The following is a 21,808-nucleotide window of genomic DNA, read 5'->3' on the forward strand; positions in this document are numbered from 1 at the left end:
ACGGGAGAAAATCTACCGAACAGGAGACGTCTGTCCATTTCCTTAACACCTCATTTAGGAGGGTGAAGTCCAGCCATTCAGGCATCACACTTCAATTTAAACACCTCTGGCGATCACACACACACACACACACACACACACACACACACACACACACACACACACACACACACACACACACACACACACACACACACACACACACACACACACACACACACACACACACACACACACACACACACACACACACACACACACACACACACAGAGAGAGAGACTAAAAATATATACTCAAACTATACTACAGACCAGAGATCAAACAACCAAAGAGAAAAACCTGTAAGATCAAAATAAGACACACATTGACAGAGTTGATGGGGAAACATTTCTGTACGAAATTATTTCACAAAAAGAATAATCAATTCTTCCTTCTAGAACATGCTGTCAATAACGACAGAACATAAATTTGACCTGTCCCTCAGTTCGTTACAACAAATAAAAACAATAACAAATTTGTTTAAATTAATGCAATTACAATGTAAGTTTTTACAGTTCCAGGGGCATAGAAAGTAGAAATATGCAGCTTAAATTTAGTTAAAAACCTTATACTCCATAATGCTTCTGTAAAATGTATAAATGGCCTTTATCAGTAAGACTACTGTTCAAGGATGGACTTCTGTTTAATGCGTTACTGACATAATTCTTGCGAGTGGAAAAATTTGCATGTTAATGTATTTACAGAATACATTTGCATGTATTATGTAAAAAAAGAGGGTTTACTGTCATTACACGGTCCTGAAAGCAGTTGAAAGACTTAGTGAGCGATTTTACCACATTAGTCACATGTAAGCACATATAATATGTTTATATCTTTGTGGTTATACTGTACATTCAAAATAATGTCTACTTAAACATGTGTTCTAATGCAGTAGTTCATCCCATATACCTCTATTCCTTAAAACTAACCTTAAGGTCCTTATAGGGACAGTTCACTCAAACATGAAAATTGTGTAATTTACTCACACTTACATCACGTTGTTCCAAACTTGTGACATTCCTTCTAAAAGATTTTTTTTTAGAGAATGTTTCAATTATTTTTGTCAATACAAAGAAAGTCAATGACTTGACATTGTATGGACAAAAAACAAAAGACATTCTTTAAAATATCGTCCTTTAAGTCCCACTGAAGTCCGTCAGTCATACAATTTTGGAACAACATGATGGTGAGCAAATCGTGAATTTTGATCTATGAGCGAACCATCCCTATAAAAGATCTTTCTGAAGATCCGACAAGAGCCAAACGCACAAACAGTCGTGACTGCACACAAACAGCACTACTGCTATAAATTCATACAAGGAAACAAGGGAAGGACATTCTGGTGGCATTGGACAGATTGTTCAAACACATGCTCCACACTGTCCAAATGATCCTCAGTTTCCTCCTTCCATTTTAAACAAACATCTGAGAGACATGCGTGGGTAGATCATTATCTATTCAACTTGTGCCATCCTCTCAGGACTCCTGAAAGCATGTGCGTTTAGCAAGACCATAGGAAGAAATCAGTGGAGTCCCATGCTGCTGGGCTGTAAGCGAAAGCAGTCCTCTCCGTCTCCACAAAGACCGCAAGCCTATTCTCCCTGAGTTCAGAGAGATCCCTGTCCACCGCTTGCTGTCCCCTCCTCCTCCTTCCCTGAAGAATGAGAGGTTTGACGGGAGGTGAAATTTTAGAAGGGGTCGAGTCATTCTGTCTCTATTTCAGCACCCGTTACATCAGAGGAGGAGTTAGGCTCTTCCCTCCAAAAAAGAGAAGGAGAAAAGGAAGAGGGAAAAAAAAAACATGCCCCGATCCCCTCCATCTACCCCCTCCCTCATCCTTCATGAAAAACTGGAGTTGCTGTCCGAGAGTTCCTCAGTCTCCAGAAAGTAGCTGAAGGGTTCCAGAGCGCACTGCCCCAGATTCCGTGAACCCTCGGCCAGGAGCTCGCTACTAGGCTGAGCAGCGTCCTGGGCACTGGGGATCCAAAACCACGACAGCTTTGAGGGGGAGGCCTTAATATCCTTGGATACAAGAGATGTGTGCAACTTTAAGGACTTTTAGAGAGCCACTGGGAGAATAAGGAATCACGGAAGACACCAAGGACCGGTGAACCACAAGGATCTCATCAGAAAACAGACGGCAGTAAAGGTCAGAAGACACCTGGGTAAAAGTTCTTCACTCACTTATGTTTTTTTTTCTTCTACATACATTTTCTCTGATATTTAATTTTTCATCCCTCAATCTGTCAGCAGCTGGAAGTTTACCTTCATTTTTGTTTGGAACATGCCTCTACCTGTACATTCAATGTGCATTTTTTGTTTTTCTGAACAAATTCCTTAATTTACTGACCTGTGCGCTCAGCCAGGGTACGGGTGGGCCAAATGGTCTGGTCATAGGGTCGTTCCGAGAGTTTGCGTTGGATTACTTTTGTCTTTCTTCATAATCAAGAGCAGGAAAGTAGGACAAACATCAAAGGCAGAGAATTACCCATAATTTCGCCTCTTATTCTGTTTGTTTGCTTTTCAGAAAACGAGATGGGTTTGACTCTTGGTGTTTTCTGGTCCACTTCGAGGTCATGCATTGGGGGCAAATGCATCTGGATGGGTGTGTTTGTTTGCTTGGTTAAGAGCTGCTCTCTCAGAATGTTTTGAGACTGATACTCTCACAGAGATTCCAACTGTGCTATCTAAAACATTGCCGGCTACTCTGAGGCTTGTGTCTTGTGGCTTTTCTTGTACTGTGAAGGCTGTATTTTGTGGATTCCGTCTTATTTTGAGGAATGTGGTTTGTGGATTCTATTGTAGCATGTTGTAGATGTTTCTTGGTTGCCTGGTGCTCCTCACGGTTCCTCTGGCTGAAGCTCTTGGAAATATGGTTTACTGAGCGTCTATGTACTGTTTGTAGGGGATAAGGGACTCTATTCATAAAAAAATTAAAGAAAACAAACCTACAAAGACAGAAGGTCGTTTTACACTAACCACTTCCTCACGTAGAAACGTCTACCTTCTCTCGTTGCGCACACACACCTCTCTGATTTGACACTGGGCATTCTGAAGGCTAATCACAAACCTAGTGTGTGTTGTAGCACAATTACCCATAATGCCCTGCTGCCGTCAGCCACACAAGGAACAGCACCAGTAGACGTCAATTTGAACAAAACCAAATGTTGTAAATAAAGATGAAGAGGACATAATCTTACGTACAGAAAGAAATAGAATGCAGTGGTCTTATCATGTTTAACTAGTTTTTTTACTTAGTGTGTCATGTAACGTGGTGCAATAAAAACAGTGAGATGTGATGCACGAACATGTCCTGTGTAAACACATTATGCAGATAACCGTAATAGTGAAACCAAACCAAATGGCTAAAATGTGAAAGGTTAGAAAAACATGTTTCCTCTGAGAGTCATAAAGCTAACTAAAATCCGCTCACAGAAAAAGCCGCTGCTCTTGGATGAAGTTCCATGTCATTACTCTTCAGAGAACATTCTGTGCTGAAGTGTGGGCACATGGTTCACCTGTAGCACATGTGAAACTTCTTACATTTTCTGTCTTTCACACTAAAAGACACTACGAGCATTTTGTTAAACTGTAGAGAGATGCTGAAGTGGGAAAACGTATGAAATATTTTAACTGAAAGGGTGACAGTAGAATGTGATGCCAAAGACTGCCATTGTTCAGATTTAATGGTCAATTCCTGTGGGTACTGGTGATGAATCACATCTGTGATGTTCGCGTGTCATGAGCTTCTTTAAACGCATACAGATACACATTGGGGATGTTATTTATTAATTTTAATTCATCATTAATCTAAAAACACATATGAATTTTAAAGCTGCATCATATTTTGTCAGAGAACTTCAGGCAGCAGAACTGATTCTAGATTTGCATTTCATGAAGGAAATATTAGAATGTGCACACATTCCAGCAATGTCAATTGAAGAAGTTTCAAACTTTAATCTTAAAAGTTCTTAAAAACTGTCAAATAATAGAAAGCACACCTAAATATACCAATAAAACAAGGTTTTAATGTGGTCTGGGCTGAATTAATTCCACAAAAAAATGATGATGAGATGAAGAAAAAGTAGTAAGATGAATTTCAATACACCCTTGCACGTAACAGATAAGATCCAGCACTTCTCTCTTAGAAAGTGTTCCGTTTATCGTCTTCCTTTCAACAGGTTAAAACAGAAAAATACAAGCATTGCTTGTTCTCATCTGCAGCACGAAGGTAATTGGAAACATGTGGAGATGAATTTGGCCTTTTGCAGATATACACACGGTGTCAAGATTTCAGGCTTCCTTCTTCCTCAGCTGTCTGTCATTTTAGCAGCCACAATCTACTCCGTCTCAGACAATTTTTCCAAATATGATATTCTCTTAAAATCTAAGCCTGGAATGGCCCACACTTTCATCTGCAACTGCTGCAATCTTACTCACCGTACTAAAACAGAGCCCAATAAAAATTCCAAGCTAAACATGAGAGCGATTTAAAGATTTGGGAATAAAGTGAATGCAGAATCGCATAAAGATTTGAAGGAAACTCGACTGCTGTCCAACTAAGGGTCAACGACATGATAATAATTTGTCTTATCAATTCATTCAAAAATACAATTACATCATGCAATAAATAACTTTACCACAATTCTATGATGAGCATGTTTTTAGTTTCAAAATTAAAATTAATTTTGATAAAAGTCATGTGGTGCAAACAACATGCAGGCAAGAAGGTCAATAAGTGTCTTAAAATATTAGATCATTTTACATTTTTTATGAAAAGACAAGGTCAGTTCATGTTGTAAAATGTCATGTGGTGCAACCTTTCAAAAACAATACTTTGTACACTTACATGCATTAAAGGTTTAGGGAAAATCTGCTATTACTTTTTACTTGCTGGTTACACCACATTTTAGTGATCGAACATCAACTTTTCTTTAAAATGTTATGAAACATTTTCAAAACAACGTGGAAGCAAATACAAGGAGTATTAACCTACGAACTTTAACCATGTGTTTTAAACCTATTCTTTTTCTTTATGTCAACATTCTTATTTGTCATTGATTTACTGAAAATGATTGACTTTCTAGCTGTCAACATTTTCAGTGTGATCATCCCTTAAGCCTGATTTAGCTTTGTACAAGCAAACTGGAGAAAACGTTCTGCTCTGTCTCTCATGACTCGCAAGTTCCCACAATATAAGCAAGTTTTGAGCAAAATTAAGCTTCTGAGAGGCTTTAAAAAAAGGGCTTGTGGGTGGTGATCAGGACCAAGGTATGAGCCTTCCAAACCACGTTCAGTGAAAAGCTGCATTCTCTAGGACAGGACTGCTTCTTTTTCCTGCTCTCGCTTTTCTTTAGCTGTGGGCTCCAAACTCAATTAAAGTTCCCACATGCCCAGATCTCACTTCATAAATTCATTACATCATGCCCTGTTGGTCTCCATTCTGCCAGCACTCATTTCCTTCTGCACTCCTTGGGATGGAGTTAAAAACTGCAACTTGGGGCATGTTTTCCAATCTCATATAACGTCTTTTCCTCCTTCCTTGCTCTTATGCTCTCTTCCAATCTTACTAATTTTGTCAGCGTCTCCTCCTGATTGAACAAGAGCGTATCATATGTTGACACATCCTGGTTTTCTGATCTTTTAAAATGTCAAGCCATGCTAAAAAAATACTACCATGCTGACAAACGTGGCCCATGTGTGATGCATTTATTGTACAGACTTCAGATTATAACAGAAAGCTGCTGTTTGTGTAGTCATCTTTCTCTCCTGTTGTTCCAATATAACAAATTTCATGAAGAACAGCAGAACGAGAATTCTCTTCTGTTTACTCTCAAAGCTTGTTTCCAACAGTGCTGCCTCATGCATCCTAACAAATTCAGTACGGCCCCTCATTTGTCCCTGTCATTCCCTCCAATTCCCTCCTGTCATTCCATCACTCAAGTTGTTTCTCTTTCTTCTCCTTTCTTTCTTTTTTTTTCTTCCTTGCTTTCTCATTATGGAATATTTTTTGAAGTGCGTCTATGTGTTTACTGGACTGGCTGCCGTCATCTTGGGAAAGTCTGACAGCCAGATGTGGAATTCTTAGATATATTTTTCAAAAAATACATTTTCTTTCAAGGAAAACAGATAAATTCTATTTAACTACCAAAATGTATGCGTTTGTATGTAAATGCATGTGGTAAAACGGCAGCAATGGCTGATGGGATGAGCAAGGTAGGATTAGAGTTGTCTGGCTTTTGAGATTAGCTTTTAAGAGTCTCTTTACAATATCTCAAAAACTGTTGGTCAGAGCCGGGGATTCTTGTGGACCACTATACTGTCAAAGTAACTGCCGTGTTTAAATGTAACATCTTGTTGAGTCATGGAAACCACAGACTGGTCTCTTAAAATTTTATGGAGCTAGTTGTTGGGTTGACTAGCTCAGATGTTATTTCTTTCAAAGTTCAGTGACTAATCATATAAACGTAAAATTGGCCATCTTGTACAAACAGCTACATTCATTAGGATGTAAACAGCAACTAACTCTGGAACGTGATTAGAGATTTAGGTAACATCAGTCATACTATGCTGCATTATAAACCATTATGTTTGTCTTGGGACTTATTTGCTTTACTAATAAAATAAAAATCTTTATAAGTATTTCTCTAAATTTTTCCTCACTGCATTCTCCAAGGAACACAGCGTTTTAAGACACTTCGTATCCTTGTCTAAACTTTCCAGCAATAACCTTTTGTCTCATAAAACTGTTCAAACTGACACTCAGCTCATTGAACTAATAAACTTTGCAAGAAAAATACAGGACTTTATGGTCCCATATCAAAGCTTTCTCAACAAGAGTACAAACACCCTTAACAAAACACCTTATATTACCCGCTGTTTTCTAGTTAACCGTTTAAACAGCTCTCAACTGCCCAATCAAATTTTGACTTGAAACAGCAGACCAGAAATCAAAGACACTTGGGCATAAATCCCACAAAAACAAGAGCTCAAACTCTTTTACTCACTTCAGAGGAAGTCAATAATGTCATGCCAGACACCACAGGCTGAAACGAGGAGCTGGGCGCTAAGCGAAGAGAAAGGGAATGAGCTAACGACTGAGCTCAGATCCAACCCTAAGCACAGCCAAGGAAAAACAGCTCCTGGTGGCCCACCAAAGCACATCGCACACAAGCAGGCCAGCCAGAAAGCAGGGTTTGCCATTGTGAAATTATCCACAAGTAACTGAATAGATGATTAGATGAATCGACCAGGAATAGTTTGGCTTTTGAAAGAGCTTTTTCATCGTCTACATGCGTATTCAGAAGGTTCTTATAAAGTCAAAGCCATAAACGCAAGAGAGCAGATGCTGATGTCAGCATCAACCCTATGGAGTGTTGTTAACTAGGCCAGACAAGAAGGTGCCATGATGGACTCTTCAGCTCCAAATGCTGGAATTACAAATGACACTTACTGTAAAGACATTGAGTACATTAGAATAGATGGTGATCAAGTATAAATAACAAAGATGGAACAGTAAAAAGAGAGTGTGAGAGAGAATTGGCAAATCTGCCTTCCAAGACGCAAGTATAAACAAAACTCAGTAGCTATCCCTCTCTCTAAGCTGAGCTTCACAAAAAAATACTCTTGAGGAATAAAAGATTTTGGCAGCACTCTGTAAAAATATGGAATAAGTGAGACTTTATTACTAAAACAAATGTGTCCAGGCAAATACCCTTCTTCTGGGTATTTGTAAGATGGATAACTGAGACAAAAACAGGACTGAGGAAAAGCTGATTTCTGTGATGAACTATAAAATGAACCCAGGGACCCCGTTTAACCGAGTTTTGTTTGTACAGCAGTTTCCATAATGATATTCCATAGGGTTGTTCACAGTATGCGTTACTGCGACCGGAAACAGTAAGACAGAGCGCAATGGAACACATTGCAGTGGTATCGAGATGTACTTTTAAAAGTTCAACTTCTTTTTATATGACACATTTTAACCTAGGCACTGATGGTGTGAGACGCTGATAAAGCTGTAAGATACATTGCAATGTCAAAGACATCCATTAGTACATATTTCCAAAGAAATACAACCAACACAGCTAGAAAAAAGAACATGTTTTGATTTAGCTTTTTAACTGCAAAATGGGCTGACGTCTTTGACTGTAACGGCAAGTCTTGCTGCTTTTTCAGTGTCTCGTTCACGAGCGCCTTGTTTTTAAGATGGCATGTCAAGATCCTTGGTCCTTTCAAATGATCAGTACTGCGCCTCAAAGTTTTAAATGCAAAAAAAAAAAGTCATGAACAACCTCTAATTCTGCCCAATGCAGTGGAACCGCTGGGATTTAGTCTTTGACAGCCAGCATGACTGATGTTAGCAGAGTCAACCCCAATGAAACCAAGAACACGGATTAAATGTTAATGTGCTACACTTGTCGGTGACATCATAACAGTGATACTGACTTCGTAAAAACATCAGAGGAACCCAAGGGTATCAGAACAGTCTGGAAGCCGTTCTGGAAGCTCTATGAATTATTGCTATTAACAACACATGAAGAGCCAATTGGCTGGAACAGTAGAGGATCACAGCTGTCCATACATCACATCAAGGCTAAAAGAGGATGATGAAATGAACCATGGGAACAGTGAGTAGACTGTATAGAGTGTTGAGCTGTATTACTCAGATGGGTGGGGAAAGGATAGGGGGCCATTGGGATCACCATAGAGCAGTGTTGGTACTAAGCAACAGCCAAATCAAGAACAAAGTTGACAAAATCCACATTTAAAAACGAATTACATTAACCTAAGCTTGCTAGTTAACTGGTTATCCTAGCTACTGACAGCTCTAGTGCGAGTGCTAGTCTACAATGCGAGAATTCTGACAGCTCAGAGGAGCAAACCATTTATACTGAAAACTGTTGTAACAACTGACGAAAATGTTAATATTTACATTTATTCATTTGGCAGACTCTTGCTTTTTCCAAACGTGAAAGTCAAATATACAGGTCAAAATACACACAGATTGTGTGTTCCCTGCAACATTACTAGCTGAGCTATAGGAATTGAAAACAGTTAAATGAGATAGAGACAAAAATGTTATGTTAATCAAAAGCAGAATTGCACATTCACATCTTGTGTAGCCCACGAGCAATCACATACCTTAGTTGTCTATTACTATTTATTAGTGACAGTGAAAGGTCGAGAGACTGCATAATGGAGACAAATGCAGCCCTCCGTTTTATGGCTGAAGGGAGGGAGAGAAAAATAAGCAAATTAGAAGGTAAGAGTTTTCCTCTCAATCCCTCAGGTTAGCATCTGAACCACTACGTCCTGAATTGTTCGGTTTTGGCATCGGACAACATTTTCACATCTGTTCTGGATATGTTAGCTGCCCATTACTACGCCCAAGCCAAAATATTTTGAATTGTTTTTCCTGTGTGATTGTGAAAAATGACAGGAGGGAATCCAGTTGACTTAGTGTCCATTGATAGTTAGAGATAATTAGGTTGAGTAAGTCAGGTCCCTGAAGTAGAGAGCGAGAGAAAGTGATGAAAATGAAGACAGACACAAATGGAGACAAATCATCAGGTTTCTGGACAACACAAGATCTTTTTTTCCCATGAAGTCAGGTTCAAGGCCAGGTGTCTTGTTTGGCAGAGCAGCCAGAAGGACGATTATGTATGTGACCCACTTTCTCCACTATAGCCCAGACTTTTCCTTAAAACCTTGTCTTACACAATTCTCACTTTCTAATCTCTTCACTCCACACATCATGCTTCTCAAAGTCTGTAGCCTGCAGTGTCAAATTGCTCCAGCGTGTATGATTAGTTCAGAGCCGATTAGGCTGCGTTTGGCTGTGGCTTTCATTCCACTTTATGCTTTGAAAGACAGAGCCAGTGGTTTTGAAACTCACCCCTAAGCATAGGTTAGCTTTAGATTACTGACTACATTCAGTTAGAACCAGACGGTAGAGCCTTCAAGCAAACAAAATATAAAGTTATATTAAACAAAGTTATAAAATAAAGGAACTGAGGAAGAGAGCAGAATAAAAACTCGAGGCCACTGACCTGGTTCAGTTTAACAAGTAAAGGAAAGGCAGGCTAAACTTCTTACAGCCTACAGTATATAAGGCCCTGATTAGCATTAAAAAGTCTGGTTCTTTCAGACAAGACAGACACACTTTTGGTCTCGCAACAGCACAGATGGCAGAATTGCTGACTGAAAAATGTGTGTCTGTATAAACAGGGAGGGGAACCCGGAGCGAGCACATCTAGGTGTTGATGAAAAGCAGAGCTCAGCATGGAGGGAAAGGTGATACTGGGATTAGAGGAGCCTAACGCAGCTCCTGGAGAGTGCCGCTATGCCAAAGACTGTAGACATGCTGGGATACTCAGAGCGGGAGATTGTTAAATACTGAACTCTTCAGAGTGGGATACACAGCAGGATGTAAGAGCACCTAGGAATTTGATCCACTGAACCCTGTAGAGAAGGGGGTGGTGAGTTACAGAGCAGGAGTTACAAGGGTGGGAGAATGGTTATAGTCCACACTGAAGATGGGTTTTGTGTATAAAATGCCATGGTGATGACATCAGAGGAGTGATGATCTGTTAGCAAAGGATGTGAAACATCTGGATATGGGCAAGTGTTAGTGGAGGACGTGAAGCATGCGTGTGTTTGATTTAAGTGTCTGAGACAAGATTGAATAGCACCAGGGTGCCTGTGAGAACAGAAGGAGTAAAGGTTGTACACCATGCTAAACTGCTAATACATATACTTTTCATGGCAGCATTCCATTAAAACATTGAAAGAAACAAAAATACTTTGTCGATGTTGGCCTTGTCGATGTGTAGAACAGTAAAAGTTAATGCAAAAATCTTACTATGCCATGTGTAAGACAAAAAAGTTTTAAAGGTAAATTGACGATGTGCAAGATTGCTGATTGGCGGCTGATTTTCTCTCTCTTTACAGGTGAATAATTGGATTTACCACTGTCCGGAGGTTGAGGAAGAGAAGAGTAAACAGAAGATAAAAGCAACCAAAAAGTAGGTGAGGTGATAATAGAAGCAACCATGAGATGTGTAACATGGTGCATGGGCATCATGCTCTGCCTCTCCATCTGCTTGCTCAGCAAGTGCCACTCAGGAAATGAACTAATGCAATCTCGACAACGGCGAGCACCTGCCGATGACTCCAAGAAATGCTCTTACACTTTCCTGATGCCCCAGCAGAAGATCACAGGCCCGATCTGCGCCTCTGCTACTGGACCTGAACCAGACAAAGACCGGGTGACACGTATGGACATTGCTGATGTGCGGGAGGTCCTTTCCAAGCAGCGACGGGAGATTGAAATGCTGCAACTAGTGGCAGACGTGGATGGGAACTTGGTAAATGAGATGAAGCTTCTACGCAAAGAGTCTCGTAACATGAATTCCAGAGTGACACAGCTCTACATGCAGCTGCTTCATGAAATCATCCGCAAGAGGGACAACTCCCTAGAACTGGCGCAGCTGGAGAACCGCATATTGAACGTCACCACGGAGATGCTCCGACTGGCCTCCCGTTACAAAGAGTTGGAGCTGCGTTTCGCAGGCCTTGCTGGCACAGTCAACAACCAATCGGTGCTCATCGCTGCCCTTGAGGAGCGCTGTCTCCGTGGATATGGACGTCAAGATCTGCCGGCCGTGCCTCCGCTGGTTCAGGTGGTACCGGAGAGTATCCCAGCCAACAACAACCGCTTCACCAATGAGATTCAGAGAGACAACAACAACCGAGCATTTCCTAGAGGATCACGAATGGACGCCCCAACGCCCGACCCGCTGGGAATCCCACCACCCCCACAGGGCACCCTCACTTCAGATGGTAAGTGACAAGGGACAGGGAGACAAAATCATGTCTTGAAATATGTGACAGAATTCTGGAAGCTCTTGTTAAGTCAAGCCACGTGTTTCACAATCTTACCACAGAGTAAAAAAAAAAAAAAAAAAAAGACTGTGTATTGTCGGGTAGCACTCAGGAGCCAGTATCATTGTAGGCACTGAAAAAGTTTGCAAAAGGTAGCTGCAAATGAGGCACTTATGACCAACCTTCTGAAACCTAAAATAACAAATTGGACTTCTGTGCCACTAAAGACGTTGCTCACCCCTGATGGCACTACATGTTTCCAATGAGAGTGGCATTGAGATCTCATCCTCCTAAAGCATGAACACATAGCCAGGAACAGCTAATGCACTGTTGTAATGCCAAAAGTTACTGAGACAAATCACAGAATCCTCTATTCTGCTCCTGCAGAATCCTCTCTGGCAGCCCATGAAAACAAAATATGAGCTCATGGATTCCTGAGCGCACACGTGAAAACATGCACTCACACTAGCCTCCTGGAAAAATCTGTAGATTTAAGAGGGTCAGAGGAGAGTGAAGTGGAGGAACTGGTAGTCTAAGCTGGACTGGGCTTCTGTATGCCTACTCTATAAATGCATCAAAATGTATCTGTCCAGTGAGGAGTGAAGATACACATAGGAACAAGAACATGCAACATAAAAGCAACAAGAAAAAAACAAACATTTTCCCTCCTTTACACACATGCAAGATAGTGATGCTGCCTCTGTTAACAAATCTAAACTTAAAAGCAATTTACATGACCATGTGTTCCAAGAAAAAAGTTGCAACAAAAATGGGGCAAGCTGTTGTTATATCAGACAATGAAAGCATTATACACCAGACAGACAATGAGAAAAAAATGAGTGCCAGTGTAAGCAAGCACATCCCACTAGGTATACCACTTCTGCCATCATCTATGACTACTAAAAGACAGAGTGAGAGAGACACATACTTTGAGAGTACATATGAAATTTCCATTCTTGAAAATGATATTCTTGAAGACGTTTTTACTGTACAAGAAAAATAAATCAGACACGCCATTGTTGCATTGTTACAGCACTTTAAGCTAAGCTTAATGGCATAAACACTTATGTAGCACTCAGCTTTGCATCTTCAGTAGATTACATACAAAATACATTTAGCAAGGATTTAATTTTATTCACTCAAAAATGCAGGTTTGTCTGAGTTTGCTCTCTCTCGTTCTGCCCTTTCTAGCAGTATAAGGTCGACATTTATGCTGCCACTTTCAAGACTACATCCCTGCTTGACAGGTTTTACAGCCATGTAACTGTCAGTAAAAGGCAAAACCATAAAACACAACTTTACTGCACACACAGAGGACTAAATGTGAAATAGAGAGGGGGAACGATCTGTGTGTGTATGAGAAATGAAGCTTGTAAATCTATTACTTAAAAGGAATTCATTGAATTTGTAACTTAAGAGAGAGGTAAACCCATGCTTGCGACATGTATAGTTACCAGCACAAGGGCAGCAGCCCTGCTCCAAAACTTAATGAGCTACCTGGATGTATAAAGCCTATATAGGGAGCTATCTTCTAAGACAACAGAACCTCATAAATGTCTGCTTTAAAATGCTTTTTCAAACATGTAAAAGTGTTCCTTAAGGGATAATCGGCTAATTCTCAGCTAATTTCAGCTGACATTAGCATGCTGATAAGCTTTATTTTTAATACTGAATACTAATATAGAAATATGTTTATAATAAACATTTTCCTTGAACTCGGTTCACAATTTCACAATTCATGATAAAAAGAGTCAACGAAAAAAAAAAAAAAAAAATCAACAGAGATCATCACAAAAGTAATTTGGGATTGTTTACAATGAGGCCTTAGAATTTGGCCAAAACCAGGTATTTTTATGGCAGCGTCCTTTAGCCTTCACATAGAGAGCACAGCTATGACACCTAAAAACGCTATCTAGGTGGGCAGCTCACTTGGTTTTGGAACATAGCCAAGAGAAAAAAATAATTTTGACTGTAACCTCATGACATCCTTCAACACAATGGAAAACATCTACAATTCTCCAAAGAAGCACTTATACTTTGTAAGGCCAAATATGCAGGCATGTGGAAGTGTGATATGGTGAATTTGGACAACAGCCTTTAGTGTATAAATATTACAACCATCAAACCTTTACAAACACAACCTCCAGTGGTAAGTCTCTCCAATTCCCATCTTTTTCACATACCCACATTTCACAATAAACAATCTCCACTGCTTATCCAGCAGATCTTCAGTCTGAACCAAAGACTTAAACAATGATACAATCTCTAAGTTCCTGAAGCAAACGGCTCCAGAGTCCAGGCTCTCATGTGGCCAAGGCAACTCAATAGGGCCCGATTCTCTCGTGACTGACCACTAATGACAGCTCAGTATAGCCCACTTCACCTCAGAACACAGAGAATTACAACCGCAGCTGACCAAAGCAAAACACTCTTCTAACCTCTGGGGTTGTACATTACTATTTCTTTTTGGCCAATGAAGATGTATCATTACTGTAAAAAACAAAACAAAAAAACAGTAGCTGCTCAGAGAGTAGTTTTGGATGACTCTAAGACTCAGTTCTGTTTGAGGGTCCTCCTGGACCCAAGCAGAGAAAACGCCCATTCCCCCCACTCTGCCGATGCCTGCCGCTCGAAGCCGCCGGCACAATGCCTGTCTGTATGAGCTCAATGGCTGTCATTCATGGACAGGCGGTCAGGGCCACACTGGGACCTGGCTGGTTAACACAGCTGTTTCAGCACAGCAAGAGCTACTGAAGAACTTCCTCTCAACACAGGAAAACTCCTCTTATACAACACACCAACCATATCGCCCAAAAGGGCCTTTGGCAAAGGGGAATCTCGCTTTCTTCCTCTCTCATTCTACATCTCTGGCTCACCCCTATATGACTGATAATGATTTTAGCTTAAGCTCAAGTATAGAGGAAAAAGAAAAATAAGCGGAAAATAACCAAAGGAAGGAGTCGTCGCAGAAGGCCTGAGCTGGTGTCTGGGCATGGTAACTTCATCAGGACAAAGAAGGGTATTTATCTTTCAGCCAAATCTGAAGTGCTGGGAGATCCCAGGGCAGAGATGATGAGTCCAGAGACCAGGGAGAGCATTCAGTTAAGACAACAGTGTCTCTCTATGGTCAGGAAAACTCCCTAAACTGATCCAAGCCCTCTATATTAAGTGTCCTAAATATAGCAGGTCCGAATCCCGATCAAAGCCACCTAAACACAGAGACACTGGAACCAGCCAGTATTTTACAGTGTTAAGGCCCATTTCAACAGGAGCAATAACTATTAACATACCCACCAAAAGATGGTAACATTGTTTATTACAAGCATGTGTTCCAGTTAAATTGTCTGTTTCTTTAAATGCTCAAGCCCTTTAAAGTTGGGTGGATTTTGATAGGCTGTCAATATTTTTATTGTTCATCAGCATGATGAAATAGTTCCGAATGGGATTCCAATGTTATTATTCCTCTGTGGCATTATTGTTATAGCTGTGGTGTGGACATACATGGACAAAAATCTATAGAGAATATGATTATTTTAAATATTCCAATTAGTCAATGTTGGGGATGACCCGCTTGGGCTGCATGAGATTAATCAGATATACAGTATACACAACACAAGCATATTACAACAAAATAATGCGAATGCACAAGTGAACCAGAACTAATTTACGCGCTAGAAGGAATGTGCAAGTCACGTTGGGAATACAAATGGTCTTCATCATGTATCTGTACTGGTCCAGATATTATACACTGAAATGAGAAACCTAGTTTACTTTTCTCCCTGTCTTCCTCAGGCCCTTTCAGAGACTGTTTTCAGGTGCGGCAGGCGGGGCACAGCACCAGTGGGATGTATCTGTTGAAGGCAGAGGGTAGTGATAGACTGATTCAGGCCTGGTGTGAACATAAATTAGACAACGGAGGATGGACCGTTTTTCAGCGAAGGAAAGATGGCTCGGTCAACTTCTTCAGGAACTGGGAGAACTACAAGGTAAGGGCCCACAACACACAGACCAGAGCATGCTGCAAAAACTAAGAAACGAATGAGCAGTAAAGTCCTCTTTTTTTCCTAACTCTTTATCCAACTTTAGTAAGTCTAAACATCTGATAAGAATCAGGGAAATAGGGCAACCTCAAGAGACAGCCCCAGTGTCTGCATTTACATAACTGTTCCATATCCCTGTCATGTGAGTGTGTACGTGTAAGTGAATGTGTGAGATAGATGGAATGTGCGATGAGATTACCAGTAAGGCCCATTAGTGATTTACTAGTTTAGTTCTCAAGACTTTTCAGTTATATAGATTTGTCAGGGTTTTAGGTTATCAACCATTACATGAAAATAAGTAATGACTAATCAATATCAGGTAGAAATTTTATAATATTAGTGCATGGTAATAGATCATTGGTAAGAAATAAAACATCTAAGCTATGTATTCCACAACACGTTTTCACCTTTATTTGGGGAAACTATAGCTATAGAACTATAGCTGTGATACACAGGAGGCTTGTAGACCCAAAGCACATAATTCATTCCCTTTCCAGGAGCAATGGCCCGAAAATGACCATCTCCCCCCTGTACACTGCTGAAATCGGTGGAAAAATCTAGTTATGCCTTTCTAAAGTAGCTCTCAAGTTCCCTGCAAAGTCTGACTTGGGAGTGTGACTTCACCGATTTTGTCAAAGTTGAGTGTGTTCACTTGCCAAATGAGTGAATTGTAAGTCCAGAGTTGAAGGCCTAGTACAGAAAAATACCTCAAATCCTCCTCACTGACACAAATGAAATGAAAACAAGTAAAATAACTGCACACAGCCGGGGGAGCACACATAAATCCAATAAGCGCACTCAAGACTTAGATGAACTATTTCCATTGGTGAAAAGATCAAACTTCTCTCTCACATACTCTGTCTCTATTACAGTTTCTCTTATTTCCTCACTCCTTCTCCCACATAGAAAGGCTTTGGGAACATAGATGGAGAGCACTGGCTGGGATTGGAGAACATCTATAACCTAGCCAAGCAGGGGGACTACAAATTGCTGGTGGAGCTGGAGGACTGGGTTGGGAAGAAGGTTTATGCAGAGTACAGCAGTTTCCGTCTGGAGTCTGAAAGTGAGGCCTTCAGGTTGAGACTGGGCACCTACCAGGGCAATGCCGGAGACTCCCTCACAAGCCACAATGGAAAACCCTTCACAACGCTCGACCGGGATAAAGATGCCTTTACAGGTCAGATGCTAACAGCCAGTTAGAACAGTACAAGGCACTTATAGGCATTTAATATAAATACTTATTTAAATATATAAAACCTTACTAGGGTTAGGAAAAAAATTATTGAAATTACAGTAAGTAGAATTTATTGAATTATTATTTATTTATTTATTTATTGCAAGTTAACAAAACATAGTAGCTTATACAAGGTAAAAAAAAAAAAATCAATGGCATATATACACATACAGAAGAGAGAAAGACAAACAGAAAAAAAAGAAAACAGCTAAATATAAATATATCAATATAGTGATGTAGGCAGGTACATTGGTAAGTTTAAGCAATGGGATATTTTAGTGATATCCAGATAGAGGCAATTTGAGACAATCATAGTAATAGTAATAGAGTTGTAGTAGAAGTAGTATTCATACTAATAATAATAACAACAATAATAATAGTAGTAGTAGTGGTATTAGTAGTAACAACAATAATATTCATGATAATAATAGTAGGAGTAGTGGCAGCAGCATTGTAATTTATAATAATAATAATAATAATAATAATAATAATAATAATAATACATTTAGACCAGTCAATACAATTATTGTAGATATACACTATTCTCTAGGCCTGGGAGCCTAGATTTTAATTGAATTAAAATGTGAAAAAATTCAACAGACAATGCATTCTGGGAAATTAAGAATTATGGTGTATGAAATAAAAGTTAATTTATAAAATATAAAAAAGTATATATAAAGTGTAAATATTTGTCTATAAAACCCTTGAAAAGGCATTTTCTTAACTTTCAGGCAAGCTTTTGTCAAGCCATCATTCTAAGTATCATTCCAAATGTCATACGACCCTGACAGCTCCAAAGCTAATAACGTCCCACTACAGATTTGATTGCCAATGATGCTTGATTCGTTTTATCCTTTTACCAAGAAACTGTACTTGAGTTCAAATGACAAGGGTTGTCTGGAATTGGTTCTGACATGAGCAAAAGCTTTGAAAAAGTGTTGTCATTCTCATTGCATTCTCTTCTCCATATTCTTCTATCACAGGCAACTGCGCTCATTTCCACAAAGGCGGCTGGTGGTACAACGCGTGTGGTCAAACCAATCTGAACGGCGTGTGGTACTCCGGTGGTGTGTATCGCAGCAAGTTCCAAGATGGGATCTTCTGGGCGGAGTATGGAGGCGGGTTCTACTCGCTCAAATCAATCCGTATGATGATCCGGCCAATAGACTGAGGTTCACCCCAGGACCTCACCCTCATATCACATGAGTCTAAATTGCTTGAATGTACTCATAACTCACTTCAGCACTTATTTATAATCACACATTTATGTTTATGAGGACTGACATGTATAGCACAGTATAGTCGTCATTGGTACCAACAGCATTACAAATCGTGAAAAGGAGTTAAAGGACATGCGTTTATCCAGACTTGAACACCGATGCCCTTTGGTCTGTTGAACAGTCCATCGAAATTCAGAGAAGACGACGTAAAAAAAACTAAAAGTTGGAGTCGGATGACAATATGGTCAACTTCAGGATCTCCTGCTCTTCTCCATCTCCTAAATTTTTCTTTTACTGTTTTACTTCTTATATTCTTCTCCACTGCAATATCTTCATTGGTGTCTGTTCCTTCTGACTCTCCCTTGCTTGGACTGACGACTTCAAAGCCTCAATCGCAGGTTTTTAATCAAAGATCTTTGGCCTCTTGCTTTGGAGGCTTGTCTGTAACAGGACTAGCACTGGGCTCAACTGTTCGCCAGGCCCCGTCTGCATTCGGGGGTAATGTTGGTCTGTAAATATACTTCATGTTTTATAGTTGTTTGTTTTTGTAAGAGTTAATTTAAGGACTCACCTCCAATCCGCAGTATTCATTTGTTATTTATATATCAGTGATCTGTATTTATTACAGTTATAATCCTCCAATCATCTATGTAACCCCGACTATGATGTACCACTGTGCTTTTGACAAACATATACTTTTACCAAAAGAGAGAGAATATTACATCCATGGTTGTAAGCACCATGTAAATTGAAAGGGACACGACCCCCCACTTCCAGCTTAGAGGTCGATCAATATGTGTTTTTCAATGTCTAAATCTTAAATTCGATGTTATTTTGTCCACAATATAATATATTTTCAAGCGAAACAAGATATTCAACAGGACAAAACAGGGAACGACTTGATTTATTTTAGTGGGAGTTGATTGGACTGTGAAAAGTGGACGTTAAAGCCAAACCAAATATGAGTTTGTTAACAGTTGGTTAAAATTATCCAACCGTTTTTGTGGCCTAAGTGAGAGATAAAGTCGTTTCAGAGTATTATGAGCAAGCATTCAGAACTCTAGAATTGGCTTCCTTTCAGTTAATGAGTTGACATTTTAAGTGAATTGGTCATGCTTCACAGGAAGTGGAATTTATCGATCAAAAGTTAATTTATTAAATAAAGTATAAAACCCTTAAAAAAGCCTTTAGACTTTTATAACTTTCAGACAAGGCTTATTCAAGCCATCATTCAATGTTTTGATGAATCATCATTTTCTAGCTACACTTGTAGTTGTAACATATGGATTTCTTTGAATTTCAAATCATTTTAATTGTACTTCTTAAAATTCAAATTGCAATTCTGTAAACATAATGATAGTTATGTAAGTAAATGTGGTCAATTTTTATTTCATGTCTAGTTTTTCATTTGGTCCCTCTACCTTCATTATTTGGTTACACCACTTTGGCTCACAAACCAGAAAAAAAAGAAAAACAAAAACTTTGAATTTTGCAGAATTTATGCTAGTCTTCCCTTATAAAAACACAAACTGATTTACTCCATCGACAGGGGGACGGACACACTTATGCCTGAATGTAATTTTGGTACGAATTAAATGAAACACATTTTTGTTTAAATTATCTCTGAATCCACTCTTAACGCTGCAACACTGAATAAAACAGTGCCCAAAAGTCTGAGTGAACCATTTTTTCATACAGTATATATGGAGTCACAGCTGGCTTTTCAATTACACCATTGACTTTTCTGCAGTATTAGCAGGAGTGTGTGTGCGAGAGTGTTTGAGGCCGAAAGAAACAGATTTAATGTCAAAAGTATGCAGACATGTGAAAATGGGAGGACTACAGCACATAGAGACAATGAAAAACACATTTCAGCCGTCCAGTCACGAATGGAGGCGAGAGAGACCGAGACCGAGATGAGAGAGAGAGAGAGAAAGGGGGATCCAGAGGGAGGGAGAGAGAGATGGAGACAAAAGAGCAAGACATTCCTTCCATATAAAGTGCTTAGGTTACAGCTCCACAAAAGTGTATTTCATAAAAGTTATGCCTCCCTGTTCCCGGTTTCCCCAGCGGGACTATCTTTCAAACCGTCCTGGATCACTCACAGCCAAGCATCAAATTCTATCGGGAGAACACGGACACACACACTTAGAGAGGAGAGAGAGACACTGGCAGATGAAGCTCTGCGAGCGGCCTGCACTCTTCCGTCTGTTTCCCAGCATGCATCTCCCCACGGGACACCAATCACAGGCTTTCACACTATCCTGCATGTTGGCACATGAGAGTAAATACTCACACTTAGACAACAAGTGCAGTCTCCATCAGAATTTTTTTTTTTTTTTTTCTCGTAAAAGTTTTTCTAATACAGAGTCTGACGGTCACTAAAATCATCAACCGTGATGATTTGTGGTAAATGAAAAGAAGAAAAAAAAAGAGGTAAATGTAAGTTTTGCCGTGTTGCGTGCTGTTAGCTTCAGAAATGTCATGCAGGGCGATTCACGTGTCCCAGAAGTCATTCTTTCTTTAGTAAATTAATCTGAAATCATGATTCGGTTTGAAGCTGAAATAAAACCTAAAAAGATTAAACTAAATGAAAATTAGAAATGTTATATTGCGACTTATATTGATATTGATCTTACGACAAAAATTTTACAGAACTGCATTTTGGGTAAGATTATAATGAAAGGATATTATTATACCAATTATAAATATTTGTTAAATTGCAGATTTAATGCAAGTTTCATTGTTCCGTTTATTAAAATACCCTATCATCTGACCCCATGTAAACTTTGTGTGTGTGTGGGTTGATGGGAGTTCCAGACAGTGTCTCTGCAAGGGGGTGCTGGCATTTTGTGTACGTGTGTGTGTGGCCTGGTAAACCCTATATTATCGGGACAAAATTGCCCCGAATACAAAGATGGCAATATCTGAAAAAACAGCTTATAAATCATACTAAGTGATGTTTTCTTGAAAATGTAAAAATTCTAAAAGTTTTCTGTGATGGGTAGGTTTAGGGTTCAGCGCAAAGAGGCGGCGTGTTCCGGCGCAAACGTTCCCTCATGCTATTTTGCAGGTTTAGAAAACAATTCCGCCACTGGCCGAAAAAAAACAAACAGTTTAAAGTCAGTGGCGCGTTGCGCATGTTATTCATATGCTATTTTAAGGGCCATAATCAATGTAGCGTGTGCTCAACGCGCATACACTTTGATTCTCTCATCTACACACAGACGCAGCAGTTATCATTTTTGCAAATCATACATTATTACGATAGATAGATAGATAGATAGATACAAAAGCATACATAGAAAGCATACATCTAGCTTACACATTTACCCAAATTATCATACGCCTGTTTAACCGAAGTTAATTTGGGTGTGTTTCTCCATCC

The 21,808-nt window shown here is 39.6% G+C and overlaps 2 protein-coding genes across 5 annotated transcripts in view; one reads left to right on the forward strand and one right to left on the reverse strand.

Annotated features, from left to right (window-relative positions):
- The window catches only part of ralgps2 (Ral GEF with PH domain and SH3 binding motif 2), a 141,403-nt gene that overhangs the window by 21,767 nt on the left and 97,828 nt on the right, over positions 1-21,808 (reverse strand). The gene's annotated exons all lie outside the window — the stretch shown is intronic.
- Positions 1,803-20,094, forward strand: angptl1a (angiopoietin-like 1a). Of its 2 annotated transcripts, none has more exons than XM_084090810.1 (5): positions 1,803-2,205; positions 10,994-11,884; positions 15,719-15,912; positions 16,873-17,143; positions 18,184-20,094. In XM_084090810.1, the coding sequence occupies exons 2-5, from the start codon at positions 11,095-11,097 to the stop codon at positions 18,369-18,371; spliced, it is 1,443 nt and encodes a 480-aa protein (XP_083946936.1). In that variant the 5' UTR covers positions 1,803-2,205; positions 10,994-11,094; the 3' UTR covers positions 18,372-20,094. The 2 variants fall into 2 exon arrangements, with proteins under 2 accessions (XP_083946936.1, XP_083946937.1); XM_084090811.1 differs by having other exon boundaries at positions 1,889-2,189.

The sequence above is a fragment of the Abramis brama genome (genome assembly GCF_963993115.1).
Source record: "Abramis brama genome assembly, chromosome: 18".
NCBI lineage: Eukaryota > Metazoa > Chordata > Actinopteri > Cypriniformes > Leuciscidae > Abramis > Abramis brama.